General features: G+C 45.1%; 1 protein-coding gene across 1 annotated transcript; it reads right to left on the reverse strand.

Moving 5' to 3' along the window:
- On the reverse strand, positions 1-22,546 carry LOC122724381 (retrovirus-related Pol polyprotein from transposon TNT 1-94). Its single transcript, XM_043959115.1, has 6 exons — positions 22,060-22,546; positions 21,804-21,841; positions 21,688-21,735; positions 21,157-21,594; positions 477-906; positions 1-278 (listed from the first exon to the last, which is right to left on the reverse strand). The coding sequence occupies exons 1-6, from the start codon at positions 22,544-22,546 to the stop codon at positions 1-3; spliced, it is 1,719 nt and encodes a 572-aa protein (XP_043815050.1).
- Positions 22,547-22,601: the final 55 nt, after the last annotated feature.

Raw genomic sequence — 22,601 nt, forward strand, 5'->3', positions numbered from 1 at the left:
CTATGCAGGCAACTCAGTTAATTTCCAAGTGTCATTCTTCTCAAGTGACCATATCTCATCATCCATGGCTTGCTCCCACTTAATTGAATCCTTCACCTGCAAATCCTCATCAAAGGATTCTGATTCCCCTCCATCAGTCAACAACAAATAATACAGGAAAGGTGAATACCTTTCTGATGACTTGGTAGCCCTAGTAGATCTCCTCAACACTGGTGCAGGTGTGGCTGGTTGCTGTTCTGATTCTGCAATAGTATTTTTTGGATTCTCCTGTGGTCTTACTACAACATCACTAGGTGAAATTTCCTACAACTCAACTTGAGCTCCCACTTCTTCTGCATCTTTAGATCGCACCCCAAATTTGTCTTTATATAGGATATTCTCATCAAATGTCACATCACAGTGTCTCAAGATCTTCCTATTTTTGTCATCCTAAAATCTGTACCCAAACTAATCTGAACCATACCCAATGAACTAACACTTCAAAGCCTTTGCATCAAGCTTGTCTCTCTTTTCTGGATCAATGCGAACATAGGCAGCACACCCAAAAGTCCGCAGATAAATAAACTTAAGCTCTTTACCCGACGAAACTTCTTCTAGAATCTTAAAACCCAAAGGAACTGAAGGTCCTCTATTTATTAAATATGTTATTGTGCTCACTATATCTGCCCAAAACATTTTTAGCAGCCTAACATGTAGCATCATGCTTCTTGCTCGCTCATTCAACGTTCTGTTCATCCTTTCAACAATCTCATTCTGTCTTACCTTGCCAAGAACTATCTTGGTGCACCTAATTTCCTCATCAGCACAGAACTTCTTGAATTCTGTAGAATTATACTCGCCTCCATTATCAGACCTTAGGTATTTGATCTTCAACCCAGTCTGATTTTCAACTTCAGCCTTCCATCTCTTAAAAGTGACAAACACATCTGATTTGTGTTTCAGAAAGTAAACCCATATTGTAATACCCGGCTAGATTCCGGCATCGGAATCCCTACCTTCCGGCGGAATCTCCGTTAAAATCTGGAATTTTGAAGATGCCAGAGGCTTCTAGAGGGGTAAAATGTGTTTCTAAAATATTTTCACATGATTTTATGGTTTTAAATGGAAAAGAATTGAGTTTTGAAAAGAAAAGACCAAGGAGGCATGTACCAGGTTCGGCCGCCGAACATGGGAAGGTTTTGGAAGCGCTTTTGGCCTCCAAAAGCTTTGTTTGAACTAACCAAGGTTCGGCTGCCAAACCTCAAGTTCGGCCGCCGAACATGCATGAGTTTAGGGGGCACGTTAGGCTGCCGAAGGTTGTTGACCAGGCCACCTATAAAGAGCCCTCAGATCGGAAATGGGTGAGTTTTCTCCCCATTTTCGAGCTCAGGTGAGTTTTTGTACTCCTTCAATCATTTTCATGTTTTCTCTACCCATCCCTCTAGTTTTCATGAGTTCTACCCTTGTTTTGAAGTTTTGAAGCTTAAATAGGAGTTTTGGGAACTTGGAGACTGTTGGAGCTTGGATCCTCCACACCTCCGAGTTAGGGATCGCACCACCCCTTGATCTTCAAGAGGTAAGTGTAGATCCTTGCTTTCCTGTGTTTTAATGAAGTTTTACGTGAGTTTAAAGATGTTTTGATGGTTGAGTATGGGTAGATATGCATGTTTAGGTTTTTGTGGGTTTTATGCCCAATGTATGTTTATGTATGTTTAAATGATGTTGTGTTGAGGAGTTTATGTTAGTTTATGCTCCTTTATGCATGTGGGAGAGTGTATGCATGATTGGGAAAGAGCAAGTGAGGTTTTGAGTAGTTTTGGTGGTTTTGGCTTATGTGGGTCATAAGCTATTGATGCATGCTTTTTGATGTTCTTTGTTGGAGTTTAAGCTTGTTTAAGCTCCTTTGTGCATGATTGAGGGTTTATGCATGTTTTTGTAAGGTTGGGTGCTTGTTTGGGGTGTTTGGAAGGCTTGGGAGGCTTGTATGCATAAGAGGCTGAGTTCTGGATGAACTCAGGTTCGGCCGCCGAACCTACCTGTGGATGCATGGATTGGCCGCCTAACCTTACCCCCGAAAGTTGTGTTTCGGATCTGGAGCAGACTTTCGGCCGCCGAAGGTGATGTTCGGCCGCCGAAAGTGCCTGACTTTCGGATCTAGAGAGAGGCTTCGGCCGCCGAACCTGCCGCCGAACCTGCATGGCTTTCGGCTCTGGAAGGGACCTTCGGCCGCCGAAAGTGCCTTGTCCATCCCTTTCATGGTTATTTTCTATGCATGTTTAAGTGATGTTTTAGGGGGTTTTTGGGGAGTTGTTTATGAGTTGTTTAGAGTGTGTTTGGCACCTCATTCGAGTCCACCTGTGTAGGATCGGACCTGAGGGACCGAGGAGGCCATCAGTGTTAGCAGTTGCAGAGTCAATCCAGCGTCTTCCAGAGGTGAGTAGAACTAAACTTAATCTTTTATTTTACGAAATCAAATGCCTAAAGCATGTTCATGCATCATGTTTATATGTAATAGGTTGATTGCATTAGTTACACGACTATGACGCATTGCATTATTTACTGTTGATGTGGATGGACCAAGGCGACCCCAATGGCCCACGATCTTCACGATAAGAGAAGTCCTGTGGAGCTCCTTTGCGGGCCGGGCACCATGTAATGAAAGTCCTGTGAGCTCCTTTGAGGGCCAGGCACTATGTTATGTATTGAAAGTCCTATGTGAGCTCCTTTGGGGCCGGGCATTGGCAGAGGGAGCTTTGGAGGTCATGTCCAATCCGTGACGTGAATTGTTTGTGCTGTGACGCATTTCATAAAAGCATGTAATTAATGAACTGTTTTCCTTGTTTCTACTCACTGGGCTTTTTAGCTCACCCCTCTTTCCTAACCCTAGTGTTACAGGTCTGAGGAAGATTGGGAAGTCTCAAGAGTTAAGGTTTTGCTTTTGTAATAGAGTAGTACTTTTAGAGTGGACATGATGTAATGTAAATTGATATAATGAATTGTAAGATAATGAAATGTAATGTAAAGTAAAGTAGAGTTATGTTTATGTATTAGTACTGTGCTTGGCCCTAAGACTTGGTTAGTCCCTTTTTAGTACATGATGTATGTTATGTCAGATGTTGAGTTGTGTTTGAACTAAACTTGTGGCATGTGTTGTTTACCACGCTATGGTATTTGATGAGGACCCTAGTGGAGGTCTTATGTTTGTGGTTTGATGCATGCACAGGTTAGTTTTGGTTCATTGGATGTGACTCCGGCTTGATGTATGTTGTGTTGATCCAGCTAGAGTTTTGATGAGGACTCTAGTAGGGGGTTCTTTTATGTTTTCAGTTATGTCGCATACAGGTCAGGCTCAGGATGTACATCAGATGTTTAAGTTTTTATGTTAAAGTTTTGATCATATATGGGATTTGACCAGGTGATAGGAAGTATGTTTGGCTTGCTACGGGTCCCGGCGGCCTTAAGCTGATCTGGATCCTAGCGCCGGTAGCGGTTCGGGCCGTTACAGAGGGGTATCGGTTTCCGGACTGTTATAGAGTGGTATCAGAGCTTTGGGCCTCATCAGTACGGTGTGTTGAGCAAAGATGCTCACGGATTAGAGATATCCCACATCGGAAAGAGGTTGGTTTAGAGGTCATAGAAGGGCAAGCATAATAGGAAAAATCATGTCCACTAGGATAGGATGTAGAGTCCTGTCTTGTATGATAATGATGTGAAATGCCATGATGTTATGCTATGTATGCTATGTTTGTTGTAGGTTCATGTGTTTTCATATGAACCGTATAATGCTAATGATTGTTTGCATGCTTGTGTGTGTTGTTCTTCAGAGGAGCTAGGATGCGAGGTGCTCGTCGATCTGTGGAATCGACTGGAATTCCATCTGAGAGGGAAGGTACGGATACCTTTCCCCCTGCTCTGCCAAGAGCGCAGTCGTGGGGAGTCAGCAGATGGGGAACATCAAGGGACCCTGGAAGGTCTTTTGATGTGAGCAGAGAAGGAATGGCTCCAAGAAGGATGTCAGCTAGTATGAGGGAAGTGGAGATGGATGTTCAGAGAAGAGATATCAGTTTGGGAATCAGAGTGCCAGAGGAAGGCATGGGAGATTCTCAGGAGGATGCTCAGACTCAGGATTCCAGAATTTCAAGTTCAGGAGGGATTGATCCCCCCACTCTGAGTACAGCCTCCACGAAAAATAAGAAGTGGGGCAGAACCCTGAGGGGGAAGAGGAAGAAGTTCTGGAAGAATTTGAAGGCTAGTCTGGGTTTTGGTGGTGGCTCGAGTTCTGGCTCAGGCAGTTCAAGATACTTGAGGTGCGGTAGGCCGCATAAGGGAGTCTGTCTGGCGGGGACAACAGCATGTTATAGGTGCGAACAGGAGGGGCACATAGCACGTGAGTGTCCCACTGCGCCCTGGACGGCTCAGTCTCAGCGGGCAACTTCAGGTGGAGCGGCTCAGCCAGTAGCTCCAGCCATGTTCCAGGTCAGTGGTCAAGGCAGAGGAAGAGGGTTGGCCTCTTCTTCAGTAGGTTCCCGTGGAGAAGGTCTGTTAGCTCCAGCTCGGATCTTCACCCAATCTCAGCAGGAGACAAACACATCGAACACAGTGGTGCCAGGTATGCTCACTTTTGATTGTTCTGATGTGTATGTGTTTGTGGACCCTAGTGCTTTTCTTTCTTTAGTTGCTCTAGGAGCCGTCGAGAGGTTGAGTTGATAGCTTCTGGGCTAGAGTGTTCTCTTTGGGTCAGTGGACTCACGTGTGATCCATCTATGGCAGAGTCAGTCTGCCGGTCCAGTTCTGTGTCAGTTGAGGGTAGATGCCTTCCACTCGACTTTGAGGTCCTAGACTTGACTGTCTGGACGTCAATCGAGGGATGGATTTGGTTTTTCTACTCGTGGTACTATCTTGGTCTGCAGAGACAAGGTAGTCAGGTTCAGAGGACAGGATGGGTCAGAGGTAGTCTTCTGAGGGGACACAGTAGGGATGCCTAGAGGTTTGATGTCAGCCTGTCAGGTTCGTAGGGTGCGTAGGAGGGGTTGTCAGAGGGTTCGAGTTCTTGTTGAGAGTTTAGTAGTCAGGTCGGGGAACCAGCCTCAGTGCCAGTTGTTAGAGAGAGTCTTAGAAGTTTTCCCAGGCGGGCTATCAGGTTTACCATCAGTTAGGGCGATAGAGTTGGGGACGGAAGTGGTACTTGGTACCAGAACCATTTCTATCTTTCCTTACAGGATGGCACCTGCAGAGTTGTTAGATCTGTTGCGAGAGCTTGGTAGACAAAGGTTTTATCCGACCTAGTACCTCACCCTGGATTGCTCCAGTGTTGTTGTGGGAAAAGGAGGATGGATCCTTGAGACCCTGTGTCGACTTTAGGCAGTCGGACAAGGTCGCTACCAAGAGCAGGTATCTCTTACCTGTTGAGAGTTAGAGAAGAAGTCAGTTTAGTAGAGAAGAGGAGAGAAGAGTAAGGATCAGAGTAGCGCTTTGTGTAATACCCGGCTAGATTCCGGCATCGGAACCTCTACCTTCCGGCGGAATTTCCGTTGGAACCTAGGGTTTTCTGAAGAAGCCAGAGGCTTCTAGAGGGGTAAAATGTGTTTTTCTAAAATGTTTTTACTGATTTCATGGTTTTAAATGAAAAGGATTTGAGTTTTGAAGAGAAAAGGCCAAGGAGGAAGAACCCAGGTTCGGCCGCCGAAGATGACGTTCGGCCGCCGAACATGAGAAGGTTTCGGATGGACTTTTGGCTTCCGAAAGTTGAGATGGGCAGAAACCAGGTTCGGCTGCCGAACCTCAAGTTCGGCCGCCGAACATGGGGGACTTTAGGGTGCTGGTTTGGCCGCCGAATGTGGCTCAGCCGGTCGCCTATAAAAGGCTCTCAGACCGAAAATGGGCGAGTTTCTCCCCATTCTCGTGCCCAGGTGTGTTCATGTTCTCCCTTGGTCGATTTCATGTTTTCCTTCAATCTTCTATGGTTTTCATGAGTTTTATTCTTGGTTTTAAAGAGTTTTAAGCTTGGATCAAGGATTTGGAGCTTGGAGACCCCGGAGCTAGTTTTCTCCACATCTCCAAGGTTCGGGTCACACCAACCCTCGATCTCCAAGAGGTTAGTGTAGATCCTTGCTTTCCCTTATGTTTAATGAAGTTTTAAGTAAGTTTTATAGAGTTTGATGGTTGAGTTTGGATAGAAATGCATGTTTAAGGTTTATGTGGGTTTTGTGCCAATGTATGTTGTATGTATGTTTATATGATGTATTGTTGAGGTTTAAGCTAGTTGATGCATGTGGGAGTGAGTATGCATGATTGGGAGAGAGTATGTAAGGATTTGGGTGTATTTGAGTTTGGTTTTTGGCTTGGCAGAATCGGACCTGTCGTCCAGAGGGGACCAGGTTCGGCCGCCGAAAGGAGTTTCGGCCGCCGAACCTGCATGGGAGGCAGTCTTTCGGCTGCCGAACGTGCCCCCGAAGGAGGGACTTTCGTTTCTGTCCAGAGGTTTCGGCCGCCGAACCTGCCGCCGAACTTACCCGAGTTTCGTCTCTGGAAGGGACTTTCGGCCGCCGAAGGTGCCTGTAACGACCCGGAAACCGGACCGCTACCGGCGCTAGGATTCAGGTCGGCTTAAGGCCGCCGGAACCCGTAGCAAGCCAAACATACATCCTGTGAACCTGTTCAATCCCATACATGAACCAAAACATACATAAAAATTAAAACTTTTCTTTCATTTAAACATTTCTTTACCCAGCCTAGCCTGTGCAAGCATAACCATAACATAAACCCCTCATTGGAGTTCTCAACAAATACTCCAATGGGGTACATAACATATATCAGGCTTGGGTTACATAAACATCATAAAACATTTATCTCATGTATTCAAGGGATTACAACAGACTCTAGTCAAGCACACTATATAACTTACATTACATTACATAACATACTTTTACATTATGAATAAACCATGTCCACTTCTATGCTATTACAGAGACTTCTCTTACTCTTGCTGACTTCTCTATCTACACAGTACCTGCAAGACTGGGGTTAGGGGAGAGGGGTGAGCTAAAAAGCCCAGTGAGTAAAAAGTAAAAACATGATATTAATTCCTCCCTTTTTAGGTATTTTATTCTTAATTTTATTATTATTATCATTTGATTTAGTTCCACACTTTTTAGGTATATTATTATTCATTTTATTATTAACATTAAATAACTTAACTTTTACTTCACATGCTTTCATGAAATGCAACACATCACATTTAATCACATAAAGGATGGTATTGTCACCATTAGTCCTCACATCTCCAAGTGCCAGGGGCGTAGAATGGGCCTCGCTGGTCTTTCTCTTACATAACATACATATCATAACATTCCAAAGTGCCAGGGGCGTAGAATGGGCCTCGCTGGTCTTTCTCTTACATAGTGCCAGGGGCGTAGAATGGGCCTCACTGGTCTTCCATAACATATCATCATAACATAACATTAGAGGACTATGGATCACCCAATAACCATCCACATCAACATCAAATTATGCAATGCAACATATTCGTGAATTTCTAATGCAAACATCCTGAACATCACATGGCATTAATGATGCATGAGTATGCTATCAGATTCATTCATTTGTTCATTCATTCATTACTTAAAAACTTAGGGAATAATCCCACTCACCTGGTGACCGAAGCTTTAACGACGGACTCTGAAAGACTATCTCACAACCGGGGGTCTCGGGTCCTCGGGTCCGAACCTACACAGGTGGACTCAAATGAGGCACCAAACAACAAGAACATAACTCTAAACATACCCCCAAAAACTTCCTAAAAACACCTCAAAACATCCCTAGAAAACATGCAAGAAAAGGCTGGGAAGGGCACTTTCGGCGGCACCTTCGGCGGCCGGAAGTCCCTCCAGAGCCGAAAGTCAGGCAGGTTCGGCGGCACCTTCGGCGGCCGAAACTCCCAGACAGAGACGAAACTCATGCATGTTCGGCGGCACCTTCGGCGGCCGAAAGTCTCGGACAGAGCCGAAACTCAAACTTTCGGGGGCAGGCTTCGGCAGCCTAAAGCTGCCTCCCACGCTGGTTCGGCGGCCGAAAGTACCTTCGGCTGCCGAACCTGGTTTCTGCCAAAGGGCAGAAACTTGGTTCCTCTTGCCCAAAACAACCCCCTACACAACCAATCATGCATAAACCTATTCTACAACAATCATACTCAAGCATACAAACTCCTAGGGGCCTCCAACAAGCTTAAACCCCAACTACAACACACAAGCAAGCCACATTGCACATAAACACACATTAAACCATGGATTTTTCATAAAAACTCATCGAGCCTACTCATGCATTTCTACCCCAAAAACTTGCATAAAACTTACTTAAAACACATATAGAACTAGAGATCGGCTCTTACCTCTTGAAGATCGAGAGAGAAACGATCCTAGCTCGAAGATGGGGAGATTCGAGTTCTTGAACCTCAAAGCTCCAAAACTTGCTTAAACTTTAAAACTCTTCAAAAACAAGATGTAACTTGTTAAGATCTAAAGGATTTGAGGGAAAACACTTAAAATGATCATAGGAGGGCTAAAGCTTACCGTCGGCCGAAATGGGAGAGAAAACCTCGCCTGTTTCGGTCACGGGGTCTCTTATAGGGCAGGTTCTGTCACCTTTCGGCGGCCTAACGTGCCCCCACATCTCATGCATGTTCGGCGGCCGAACATGAGGTTCGGCGGCCGAACCTTGAGTCTTTCAAACAAGGCTTTCGGAGGCCTAAAGCGCTCCCAAAACCCCACCATGTTCGGCGGCCGAACCTCACTTTCGGCGGCCGAACCTGGCAAAGCCTCCTTTGGTCTTTTTCATTCAAAAACTCAATTTCCTTTTTGTTTAAAACATAAAATACATTAAAAACATTTCATAAAACATGGTTTTACCCTTCTAGAGGTTTCCGACATCCGAGATTCCACCGGACGGTAGGAATTCCGATACCGGAGTCTAGCCGGGTATTACATTCTTCCCCCCTTAAGAACATTCGTCCCCGAATGTTCACCAAACAACACATAACATGGCAAACATATAACATACATACTAAGCACATCAACACATAGGGATCTAACCTTAAAAGAGCTGAGGGTACTGCTGGAGCATAGACTCCCGTGTCTCCCAAGTGCACTCTTCCAAGTTGTGGTGGTTCCACAGGACTTTCACCATCGGGATTTCCTTGTTTCTTAACTTTCTGATCTGCGTGTCTATGATCCGTACTGGCTGTTCAACATAGGTGAGATCCTCTTGGACCTCCACATCAGGCTCACTAAGAACCTTGCTCGGATCTGACACAAACTTCCTCAACATCGAAACATGGAAGACCGGATGGATTCTTGCCATTGAAGCAGGTAAATCTAGCTTGTACGACACATTCCCAATCTTTTGCAAGATTTCAAAGGGTCCGATGTATCGTGGGGCTAGTTTACCTTTCTTCCCGAAGCGAACCACTCCCTTCATTGGAGACACCTTGAGCAATACCAGATCCCCCTCCTGAAACTCTAACTGCCTTCTGCGGTAGTCTGTATAACTCTTCTGCCTGCTTGCAGCAGTCTTGATTCTTTCTCTGATTATGGGTACCACCCTGCTGGTAATCTCTACTAGCTCAGGCCCTGCCAAGGCCTTCTCTCCAACTTCCTCCCAGCAAACAGGTGATCTGCACTTCCTTCCGTACAAAGCTTCATATGGAGCCATCCCGATGCTAGCATGATGGCTGTTATTGTAGGCAAACTCCACCAAAGGTAGATGCTGCCTCCAAGAACCGCCAAAGTCCAGCACACACATTCTGAGCATATCCTCGATAGTCTGGATGGTCCTTTCTGACTGTCCATCAGTCTGGGGGTGGAAGGCAGTACTGAAATCCAACCTAGTACCCATGGCATTCTGCAGACTCCGCCAAAACCTGGAGGTGAACTGGGGCCCTCTATCTGACACTATCGAAACGGGAACCCCATGCAGCCTGACGATCTCGTCCACATACACCTGCGCCAACTTGTCCACAGAATAGCCACTCCTGACAGGAATGAAGTGAGCAGATTTGGTGAGTCTGTCCACAATCACCCATATGGAGTCCACTCTGTTGGACGCCGCTGGTAACCCTACTACGAAGTCCATAGCTATATTTTCCCATTTCCATTCTGGAATAGGTAGCGGGTTAAGCATTCCAGCTGGCTTCTGATGTTCCAGCTTCACCCTCTGACACACTTCGCAGGCTGACACGAACTGTGCCACTTCTTTCTTCATTGCTGGCCACCAATAAACCTTTTTCAAATCTTGATACATCTTGGTGGCTCCGGGGTGAATGCTGTATCTTGCATTATGAGCCTCTCTCATAATGTCTCCTTTTAGCCCTATGTCGTCTGGTACACATAATCGACTCCCATAGCGGAGGATCCCTTTACTGTCGAATCTGAACTCACTATCATTGCCTGACTGAACAGTCCTGGCAATCTTCACTAACTCGGGGTCCTCATGCTGTTTCTGAGCAACTTGCTCAAGGAACACGGGTGTCACTTTCATCTGAGCCAACAAGGCACCTGTACCCGACAACTCTAACTGTAGCCCTTCTTCGATGAGCTTGTAGAACTCCTTTACTACTGGTCTTCGTTCTGCCGTGATGTGGGATAGACTGCCGAGTGATTTCCGGCTTAAGGCATCAGCTACTACATTAGCCTTACCCGGATGATACTGGATTTTGCAATCGTAGTCACTGAGCAGTTCTACCCATCTTCTCTGTCTCAAATTCAAATCTCTTTGACTCAGGATGTGCTGCAGGCTCTTATGATCTGTAAAGATCTCACATTTTACCCCATAGAGGTAGTGCCTCCACATCTTGAGTGCAAAGATTACTGCTGCCATCTCAAGGTCATGTGTGGGGTAATTCAACTCATGCTTCTTCAGCTGCCTAGAAGCATAAGCAATCACCCTCTCATTCTGCATCAGTACACAACCCAGTCCCACACGGGACGCATCACAAAAGACTGTAAAGTCCTCATCACCAGATGGCAGAGCTAAAACTGGTGCTGAAGTCAACCTCTTCTTAAGTTCTTCAAAACTCTCTTCGCACTGGTCGGTCCACAGAAATTTCTGATTCTTCCTGGTTAACCTGGTCAGAGGAGCTGCTATCTTTGAGAAGTCCTGAACGAACCTCCTGTAGTAACCAGCCAAACCCAAGAAACTTCTAATCTCTGTCACTGAAGTGGGTCTAGGCCAGTTAGCCACAGTTTCTGTCTTCTTGGGGTCCACCTCAATACCATTCTCTGACACTACATGCCCCAAGAACGAAATGCTCCTCAGCCAGAATTCACATTTAGAGAACTTGGCATACAAGCCATGTTCCCTCAAAGTCTGCAAGACCAACCGCAGATGATGGGCATGCTCTTCTGCATTCCTGGAATACACTAAGATATCATCTATGAAGACAATAACGAAGTGATCCAGGTATTGGCTAAATACTCTGTTCATGAGATCCATGAATGCTGCAGGGGCGTTTGTTAACCCGAACGGCATCACTAGGAACTCATAGTGCCCATATCTGGTTCTGAAAGCTGTCTTCGGCACGTCCTCATCTCTGATCCTCAGCTGATGATACCCAGATCTCAGATCTATTTTGGAGAAACAACCTGCTCCTGCTAGCTGGTCGAATAGATCATCGATCCTAGGCAACGGGTACTTGTTCTTGGTAGTGACCTTGTTCAACTGTCTGTAGTCGATACAAAGTCTAAGGGATCCATCCTTCTTTTTCACGAACAACACTGGAGCACCCCAGGGTGAGGTACTCGGTCGGATGAAACCCTTATCTACCAGCTCCTGCAACTGTTCTTTAAGCTCTTTCAGCTCTGCTGGCGCCATCCTGTAGGGAGGGATAGAGATCGGTCTGGTTCCTGGCATCAATTCTATCTCGAACTCTATCTCCCTAGGAGGCGGTAAACCTGGCAGTTCGTCTGGGAAGACATCTAAGAACTCTCTAACCACAGGCACTGAGGCGGGCTCTCTGACATCTCTGTCTAGCTCTCTCACATGAGCTAGATAACCCTGACAACCCCTCCTGAGCAGCCTACGAGCCTGTAGGGCTGATATCAAACCTCTAGGTGTACTCCCCCTGTCTCCTCTAAAGACAACCTCTGACCCATCCTGACATCTGAACTTAACTACCTTGTCTCTGCAATCCAAGGTAGCACCATGGGTAGATAGCCAATCCATCCCTAGAATGACGTCAAAATCTGTCAAGTCTAGAACCACAAGGTCGGCGGATAGGCATCTTCCCTCTATGAAAATTGGACTGTACTGGCAGACTGACTCCGCCACTGACGGGTCACACTTGGGTCCACTAACCCATAGGGGACACTCTAACCCAGAGACCATCAAACCCAACCTCTCGACCGCTCTCGGAGAAACAAAAGAATGGGATGCACCCGGGTCCATTAAGGCATAAGCATCTGAACAACCAATGATGATATTACCTGACACCACGGTGTTGGATGCGTTTGCCTCCTGCTGTGTCATAGTGAAGATCCGTGCTGGAGCTGACGGACCTTCCCCTCTGTAAGCTGATGAAGAAGAGGCTGACCCTCTCCCTCGGCCTCTGCCACTGGCCTGTGTCGCGGCTGAAGCTGCTGGCTGTGCCACACTACCCGAAGTAGTCTGCTGGGGCCGTGCCATAGGAACTGCTCTAGGACACTCCATGGACATGTGTCCCTCCTGCCCACACCTGTAGCAGGCTGTTGTCCCAAAACGGCATACCCCTCTGTGTAGCTTACCACACCGTGCACACACTGCATTATCAGCACCAGAGCTTGAGCCACTTCCTAGTCCCAGACCTGATTTGATCTTGCTCCAGAACTTATTCTTCTTTGGTTTCTTAGTGGTACTGCTCCACTTCTTACTAGCTGAACTCAAGGATGAAGGATCTATCCTTCCCCCACCTGGGGTCTTAGAACCAGAAGGTTGTGCCACTGACTGTTTAACTTTTCCCTCTATTACGGCACTAGCCTCCATTCTCCTGGCCATGTCTATAATGGCATGGAAACTTTCTCTATCGGCTGACTGAATCAAAGAGGAATACCTGGAATTGAGCCTCATGGTATACCTCCTCGACTTCTTCGAATCTGTGTCCAGATGTTGCCCAGCAAACGGCAACAACTCTAAGAATCTATCGGTGTACTCATCGACACCCATCTCATCTGTCTGTTTCAGCTGTTCAAACTCAATCATCTTCAACTCCCTTGAACTGTCAGGGAAAGCCCAACCTGCGAACTCAGTCGCGAACTCCTCCCATGAAAGATTGTCCACCCTCGGTTTCACATAGCCCTTGAACCATTCACGGGCCTTTTTGCATTTCAGGGTGAAACCAGCCATCTGAATGGCTCTGCTGTCATCAGCACCTATCTCATCTGTAATTGTTTTGACCTTCTCCAGGTACACAAACGGATCATCACCTGTATCAAACTGGGGAGCACCCAACTTCATGTAGTCGGTCATCTTGGCCTTGCTCCCTCTAGATGAGGTAGGTTGAGGTCTTTGGGTTTCTGGAACTGTGGGTTCTGCTGGTGGTGGTGGTGCGACATCCCCTGGGATAGGGTTTGCCGTGCCTGGATGGAAGGATGGAGGTGGGTACATAGGGTACTGTGGATACTGTGGGTAGAAAGGTGGGTATGGCATGTGAGAAGGGTAATGATTAAAACTGGGGTAATCCGATGTACTTCCCATCGAATACCCGGGGTATGGTGAAAAAGGTGGGTACTGGGGTGGTAGAACAAACCCCGAGGCCTGAGTGCCTCCCTGAGACTCACCCATGCCCTCTTCTGGCATGTTTACACCAAGGTTACCGTCCCTCCTCTGCTCCACATCCATCTCTTCTTCTCCATCAACTGACATTCTTTCCTGAACTGTACCCCTTACTGATCTGCTTCTACCCAGATCCAAGGACCTTCTAGGGTCCCTCACTGTTCTGTCTCTGTTGGACCTGCTTGACATTGCCCTTGGCAATGCTGGAGGACGGGCGCTCGTGCCCTCATCCTCCGGTGGTACTCTAGTCAATCTAGCTGATCGACGAGTTCCTCGCATTCTGTTTACTGAAAAACAGCACAGATAACAAAACATTAGCATCAGATGGTTCATGTGGAAACACATGAACCCACATCATATACACATCATAATCATAGCATATCTCATGGCATACATACTTGCATTCTAGACAGGACTCTACATCCTATCCTAGTGGACATGATTTCCTATTGTGCTTGACCTTTCTATAACATCTATGAGCCCGACACTCTAGGTCCGACCATATGAACCTAGGGCTTTGATACCATTTTGTAACGACCCGGAAACCGGACCGCTACCGGCGCTAGGATTCAGGTCGGCTTAAGGCCGCCGGAACCCGTAGCAAGCCAAACATACATCCTGTGAACCTGTTCAATCCCATACATGAACCAAAACATACATAAAAATTAAAACTTTTCTTTCATTTAAACATTTCTTTACCCAGCCTAGCCTGTGCAAGCATAACCATAACATAAACCCCTCATTGGAGTTCTCAACAAATACTCCAATGGGGTACATAACATATATCAGGCTTGGGTTACATAAACATCATAAAACATTTATCTCATGTATTCAAGGGATTACAACAGACTCTAGTCAAGCACACTATATAACTTACATTACATTACATAACATACTTTTACATTATGAATAAACCATGTCCACTTCTATGCTATTACAGAGACTTCTCTTACTCTTGCTGACTTCTCTATCTACACAGTACCTGCAAGACTGGGGTTAGGGGAGAGGGGTGAGCTAAAAAGCCCAGTGAGTAAAAAGTAAAAACATGATATTAATTCCTCCCTTTTTAGGTATTTTATTCTTAATTTTATTATTATTATCATTTGATTTAGTTCCACACTTTTTAGGTATATTATTATTCATTTTATTATTAACATTAAATAACTTAACTTTTACTTCACATGCTTTCATGAAATGCAACACATCACATTTAATCACATAAAGGATGGTATTGTCACCATTAGTCCTCACATCTCCAAGTGCCAGGGGCGTAGAATGGGCCTCGCTGGTCTTTCTCTTACATAACATACATATCATAACATTCCAAAGTGCCAGGGGCGTAGAATGGGCCTCGCTGGTCTTTCTCTTACATAGTGCCAGGGGCGTAGAATGGGCCTCACTGGTCTTCCATAACATATCATCATAACATAACATTAGAGGACTATGGATCACCCAATAACCATCCACATCAACATCAAATTATGCAATGCAACATATTCGTGAATTTCTAATGCAAACATCCTGAACATCACATGGCATTAATGATGCATGAGTATGCTATCAGATTCATTCATTTGTTCATTCATTCATTACTTAAAAACTTAGGGAATAATCCCACTCACCTGGTGACCGAAGCTTTAACGACGGACTCTGAAAGACTATCTCACAACCGGGGGTCTCGGGTCCTCGGGTCCGAACCTACACAGGTGGACTCAAATGAGGCACCAAACAACAAGAACATAACTCTAAACATACCCCCAAAAACTTCCTAAAAACACCTCAAAACATCCCTAGAAAACATGCAAGAAAAGGCTGGGAAGGGCACTTTCGGCGGCACCTTCGGCGGCCGGAAGTCCCTCCAGAGCCGAAAGTCAGGCAGGTTCGGCGGCACCTTCGGCGGCCGAAACTCCCAGACAGAGACGAAACTCATGCATGTTCGGCGGCACCTTCGGCGGCCGAAAGTCTCGGACAGAGCCGAAACTCAAACTTTCGGGGGCAGGCTTCGGCAGCCTAAAGCTGCCTCCCACGCTGGTTCGGCGGCCGAAAGTACCTTCGGCTGCCGAACCTGGTTTCTGCCAAAGGGCAGAAACTTGGTTCCTCTTGCCCAAAACAACCCCCTACACAACCAATCATGCATAAACCTATTCTACAACAATCATACTCAAGCATACAAACTCCTAGGGGCCTCCAACAAGCTTAAACCCCAACTACAACACACAAGCAAGCCACATTGCACATAAACACACATTAAACCATGGATTTTTCATAAAAACTCATCAAGCCTACTCATGCATTTCTACCCCAAAAACTTGCATAAAACTTACTTAAAACACATATAGAACTAGAGATCGGCTCTTACCTCTTGAAGATCGAGAGAGAAACGATCCTAGCTCGAAGATGGGGAGATTCGAGTTCTTGAACCTCAAAGCTCCAAAACTTGCTTAAACTTTAAAACTCTTCAAAAACAAGATGTAACTTGTTAAGATCTAAAGGATTTGAGGGAAAACACTTAAAATGATCATAGGAGGGCTAAAGCTTACCGTCGGCCGAAATGGGAGAGAAAACCTCGCCTGTTTCGGTCACGGGGTCTCTTATAGGGCAGGTTCTGTCACCTTTCGGCGGCCTAACGTGCCCCCACATCTCATGCATGTTCGGCGGCCGAACATGAGGTTCGGCGGCCGAACCTTGAGTCTTTCAAACAAGGCTTTCGGAGGCCTAAAGCGCTCCCAAAACCCCACCATGTTCGGCGGCCGAACCTCACTTTCGGCGGCCGAACCTGGCAAAGCCTCCTTTGGTCTTTTTCATTCAAAAACTCAATTTCCTTTTTGTTTAAAACATAAAATACATTAAAAACATTTCATAAAACATGGTTTTACCCTTCTAGAGGTTTCCGACATCCGAGATTCCACCGGACGGTAGGAATTCCGATACCGGAGTCTAGCCGGGTATTACAGTGCCGCCGAAAGTGCCCTGTCCAGCCGTTTCTTGGGTGTTTTCTATGCATGTTTAAGTGATGTTTTAGAGGGTTTTTGGGGAGTTGTTCATGAGTGGTTAGATTGTGTTTGGCATCTCATTCGAGTCCACCTGTGTAGGATCGGACCCGAAGGATCGAGGAGGCCATCAGTGTTAGCAGTTGCAGAGTCAGTCAGCGTCTGCCAGGAGGTGAGTAGAACTAAACCTAATCTTTTATGTACGAAATCGAATGCTTAAAGCATGCTCATGCATCATGATTATATGTAATAGGATGATTGCACTAGTTTCACGAATGTGACGCATTGCATTATTTGATGTTGATTCAGGAGGTTCGGACCAAGGCGACTTCAATAGCCCATATCTGTCATTGAGTCTTGGGTGAGTCTTTTGAGAGCCGGACAAGTACATATAGGAAAGTCCTGGTGAGCTCTCTGTGGACTAGGCACCCTGTCATGTATGTGAAAGTCCTGTGTGAGCTCCTTTGGGGGAGCCGGGCACCGACAGAGGGATTTTTGAGGTCATGTCTGATCCTTGAGAGTAAAGGTTGCTAGCAAAGAAAGAAACTCTCAAAAACAGTCCGTGGGGAATATTTAGCTGCATGAACCCCGAGACGGACAAGATACAGTTATGTGATTTCTTTGTGATATGACGCATTTCATGAGAGCATGTAATTAATGAATTGTTTTCTTTGTTTCTACTCACTGGGCTTTTTAGCTCACCCCTCTCCCCTAACCCCAGTTTTGCAGGTTAGAAGTAGTCCAGGAGGACGTCAAGGGTAAAGGTTATGGTTATGTAATAGATTAGTAAGCTTTTAGTGTGGACATGTATTAAGATTCGATATTCTTTATGTAAGATGTTATGCATTGCAAGAATTATGTTTATGGATTAGAAATGTGCTTGGCCCTAAGACTTGGTTAGTCCCTGTTCAATACATGATGTATGTAATGTTTTAGATGTTGAGTTGTGTTGAACTAATCTTGTGGCATGTGTTGTTTACCACGATATGTTATGGATGAGGACCCTAGTAGAGGTCTTATGTTTGTGGTTTGATGCATGCACAGGTTAGGTTCTAGTTCTTTGGATGTATCCCAGCTTGATGTATGTTATGTTGACCCAGCTAGAGTTTTGAGGGCTCTAGAAAAAGGGGGTTTCTTTATGTTTTCAGTTATGTTGCATACAGGTCAAGCTCGGTATTTACATCAGATGTTTCAGTCTTTATGTTTATGTTTTGATCATGTATGGGGATTAAACAGGTTTACAGGTTACATGTTAGGCTTGCTACGGGTCCCGGCGGCCTTAAGCCGATCTGGATCCTAGCGCCGAACAGTTTGGAGCCGTTAAGGCAGGGTACCGGTTTCCGGGCTGTTACACTTTGGAAGCGTGTTGAGTTCAGAAGAAGGTTGGGTATTGCTAAGGTGTTTCTTTTGGTTAGGGTGATTTCCCTATGGAGAAGAATCCATTCGGATTCCCATGTTCCATGTTATGGAAGCTCGTGTCAGATCCAAGTGAGGTTTTAAAGAACCAGGGGTGGAGATCGAAGGAGGTCTCACCTATGTTGAGTAGCTAGTGCGGATCATTGACACACAAGTCGAGAAGCTGAGGAACAAGGAAGTCCCGATGGTGAAAAGTTTTTGGAAGACCCGGGAGTTTATACTCCAGCAGTACCTGTGTCTCTCTTTGGAGAGAGGTTTTAGGTTTTGCTTGCTTGTTTGCTTGCTTATTTATGTATGCTTGATGCTATGTTTTATGAATGCCTGTTTGTTTGTGGAACATTCGGGGATGAATGTTCTTAAAGGGGGGAAGAATGTAATACCCGGCTAGATTCCGGCATCGAAATCCCTACCTTCTGGCGGAATCTCCGTTGAAATCTGGAATTTTAAAGATGCCAGAGGCTTCTAGAGGGGTAAAATGTGTTTCTAAAATATTTTCACATGATTTTATGGTTTTAAATGGAAAAGAATTGAGTTTTGAAAAGAAAAGACCAAGGAGGCATGTGCCAGGTTCGGCCACCGAAAGTGAAGTTCGGCCACCGAAAGTGAAGTTCGGCCTCCGAACATGGGAAGGTTTTGGAAGCGCTTTTGGCCTCCGAAAGCTTTGTTTGAACTAACTAAGATTCGGCCGCTGAACCTCAAGTTCGGCCGCCGAACATGCATGAGTTTAGGGGGCACGTTAGGCTGCCGAAGGTTGTTGACCAGGCCACCTATAAAGAGCCCTCAGATCGAAAATGGGCGAGTTTTCTCCCCATTCTCGAGCTCAGGTGAGTTTTTGTACTCCTTTGGTCGTTTTCATGTTTTCTCTACCCATCCCTCAAGTTTTCATGAGTTCTACCCTTGTTTTGAAGTTTTGAAGCTTAAATAGGAGTTTTGGGAACTTGGAGACTGTTGGAGCTTGGATCCTCCACACCTCCGAGTTAGGGATCGCACCACCCCTAAATCTTTAAGAGGTAAGTGTAGATCCTTGCTTTCCTTATGTTTTAATGAAGTTTTACGTGAGTTTAAAGATGTTTTGATGGTTGAGTATGGGTAGATATGCATGTTTAGGTTTTTGTGGGTTTTATGCCCAATGTATGTTTATGTATGTTTAAATGATGTTGTGTTGAGGAGTTTATGTTAGTTTATGCTCCTTTATGCATGTGGGAGAGTGTATGCATGATTGGGAAAGAGCAAGTGAGGTTTTGAGTAGTTTTGGTGGTTTTGGCTTATGTGGGTCATAAGCTATTGATGCATGCTTTTTGATATTCTTTGTTGGAGTTTAAGCTTGTTTAAGCTCCTTTGTGCATGATTGAGGGTTTATGCATGTTTTTGTAAGGTTGGGTGCTTGTTGGGGGTGTTTGGAAGGCTTGGGAGGCTTGTATGCATAAGAGGCTGAGTTCTGGATGAACTCAGGTTCGGCCGCCGAAGGTGGTTTCGGCCGCCGAACCTGCCTGTGGATGCATGGATTGGCAGCCTAATCTTGCCCCCGAAAGTTGTGTTTCGGATCTGGAGCAGACTTTCGGCCGCCGAAGGTGATGTTCGGCCGCCGAAAGTGCCTGACTTTCTGATCTGAAGAGAGGTTTCGGCCGCCGAACTTGCATGGCTTTCGGCTCTGGAAGGGACCTTCGGCCGCCGAAAGTGCCCTGTCCAGCCCTTTCATGGTTATTTTCTATGCATGTTTAAGTGATGTTTTAGGGGGTTTTTAGGGAGTTATTTATGAGTTGTTTAGAGTGTGTTTGGAACCTCATTCGAGTCCACCTGTGTAGGATCGGACCCGAGGGACCGAGGAGGTCATTAGTGTTAGCAGTTGCAGAGTCAGTCCAGCGTCTGCCAGAGGTGAGTAGAACTAAACTTAATCTTTTATTTTACGAAATCAAATGCCTAAAGCATGTTCATGCATCATGTTTATATGTAATAGGTTGATTGCATTAGTTACACGACTATGACGCATTGCATTATTTACTGTTGATGTGGATGGACCAAGGCGACCCCAATGGCCCACGATCTGTCACGACAAGAGAAGTCCTGTGGAGCTCCTTTGCGGGCCGGGCACCATGTAATGAAAGTCCTGTGAGCTCCTTTGAGGGCCAGGCACCATATTATGTATTGAAAGTCCTATGTGAGCTCCTTTGGGGCCGGGTATTGACAGAGGGAGCTTTGGAGGTCATGTCCAATCCGTGACGTGAATTGTTTGTGCTGTGACGCATTTCATAAAAGCATGTAATTAATGAACTGTTTTCCTTGTTTCTACTCACTGGGCTTTTTAGCTCACCCCTCTCCCCTAACCCCAGTGTTGCAGGTCTGAGGAAGATTGGGAAGTCTCAAGAGTTAAGGTTTTGCTTTTGTAATAGAGTAGTACTTTTAGAGTGGACATGATGTAATGTAAATTGATATAATGAATTGTAAGATAATGAAATGTAATGTAAAGTAAAGTAGAGTTATGTTTATGTATTAGTACTGTGCTTGGCCCTAAGACTTGGTTAGTCCCTTTTTAGTACATGATGTATGTTATGTCAGATGTTGAGTTGTGTTTGAACTAAACTTGTGGCATGTGTTGTTTACCACGCTATGGTATTTGATGAGAACCCTAGTGGAGGTCTTATGTTTGTGGTTTGATGCATGCACAGGTTAGTTTTGGTTCATTGGATGTGACTCCGGCTTGATGTATGTTGTGTTGACCCAGCTAGAGTTTTGATGAGGACTCTAGTAGGGGGTTCTTTTATGTTTTTAGTTATGTCGCATACAGGTCAGGCTCAGGATGTACATCAGATGTTTAAGTTTTTATGTTAAAGTTTTGATCATGTATGGGATTTGACCAGGTGATAGGAAGTATGTTTGGCTTGCTACGGGTCCCGGCGGCCTTAAGTCGATCTGGATCCTAGCGCCGGTAGCGGTTCAGGCCGTTACAGAGGGGTATCGATTTCTGGGCTGTTACACATATCCTCCTACTGAAGTCATCAATGAAGGTAACATAGTATTTCGAACCACCAAGAGAGGAAACTAGAGATGGCCCCCACATGTCTGTATATACTAGTTCTAACCGTTCTGCCTTTGGTTCTATGATAGCCTTTGTGAAACTGACCTGTTTTTGCTTTTCCAGAACACAACTCTCACATAAATCCATATCAACAGATTTCAACTCTTGCATATACCCTTTTGAAGCTAGCATCTCCATCCGCTTCTCACTCATGTGTCCAAGCCTATTGTACCATAGACTTGAGCTCAATATACTATCAATCGCAGCAACCATGTCCGAACACCCTGCAGTAGTGTATAAAGTTCCAGATTTTATACCCCATGCTATCACTATAACTCCTTTCACAATTTTCCAAGAACTCTCCCCAAATACTATTCTGTAACCTGTATTGTCCACCTGGCCAATAGAGATCAGATTCTTCTTCAAGTCATAAATATATCTGACATTCTGCAACTTTCACTTACCCCCACCTGAGGTTTAGATACATACATCCCCCTTTCCAACAATCTTCAAGGCTTTATTATCAGCAAGATACACCTTCCCATAATTTCCAGACTTGAAATTATAGAATAACTATCTGCTCGGAGAAGAATGGAATGATGCACCTGAATCAAGTATCCATGAGTCAATCGGACTATCCACACTAAGAATTAAAGCATCACCAATGTCATTTGTAGAATATACAGAATCATCATCTTCATGAGACTTGTTCTTTTGACCTTTCTTATTCTTAGGTTTAAGGCAGTCCTTTTTAAAGTGTCTCTTTTCACCATAGCTCCAATAGATAATCTCGTTTCTGCCATGAGATTTCCCCTGCCCCTTTAACTTCAATCGACCATGTTTACTATGGCCTCCTTTCACCCTTGCTCCTGCCTCTACCCTCGACACTGAGTGTATTACTAGATGAATCCTTTATTTCATTTTTGTGAATGCTCTCACTCATGACAACATCCCGGACTTTATCAAACTTTAACTTCTCAAATCCACGTGAACTGCTAATTGTGGAAACAATAGTATCACACGACTCAAGTAGAGAGGATAACAAAATTAGAGCTCTTATCTCATCATTAAAATTAATTTTTGCAGATCTTAATTGATCGATGATTATATTAAATTCGTTAATATGATCCGTGACAGATCCACTTTCAGACATTTTCAAATTAAACAAACAACGCATCAGGTATACCTTGTTAATGACCGATGGTTTCTCATACATGTTTGCCAAAGCTGTTAGCAACCCTACAGTCGTCGTCTCTTTAATGATATTGAAGGCAATGTTTCTCGCCAACGTCAAACAGATCAACCCTAGTGCCTTCCGATCTTTTAAATTCCAAACCTCCTGTTTCATAGTTTTTGACTTCTCCCCTAATAGGAATTTATGGAGGTTATTCTGATACAGACAA

The sequence above is a fragment of the Manihot esculenta genome, chromosome 8 (assembly GCF_001659605.2).
Source record: "Manihot esculenta cultivar AM560-2 chromosome 8, M.esculenta_v8, whole genome shotgun sequence".
Classification (NCBI taxonomy): domain Eukaryota; kingdom Viridiplantae; phylum Streptophyta; class Magnoliopsida; order Malpighiales; family Euphorbiaceae; genus Manihot; species Manihot esculenta.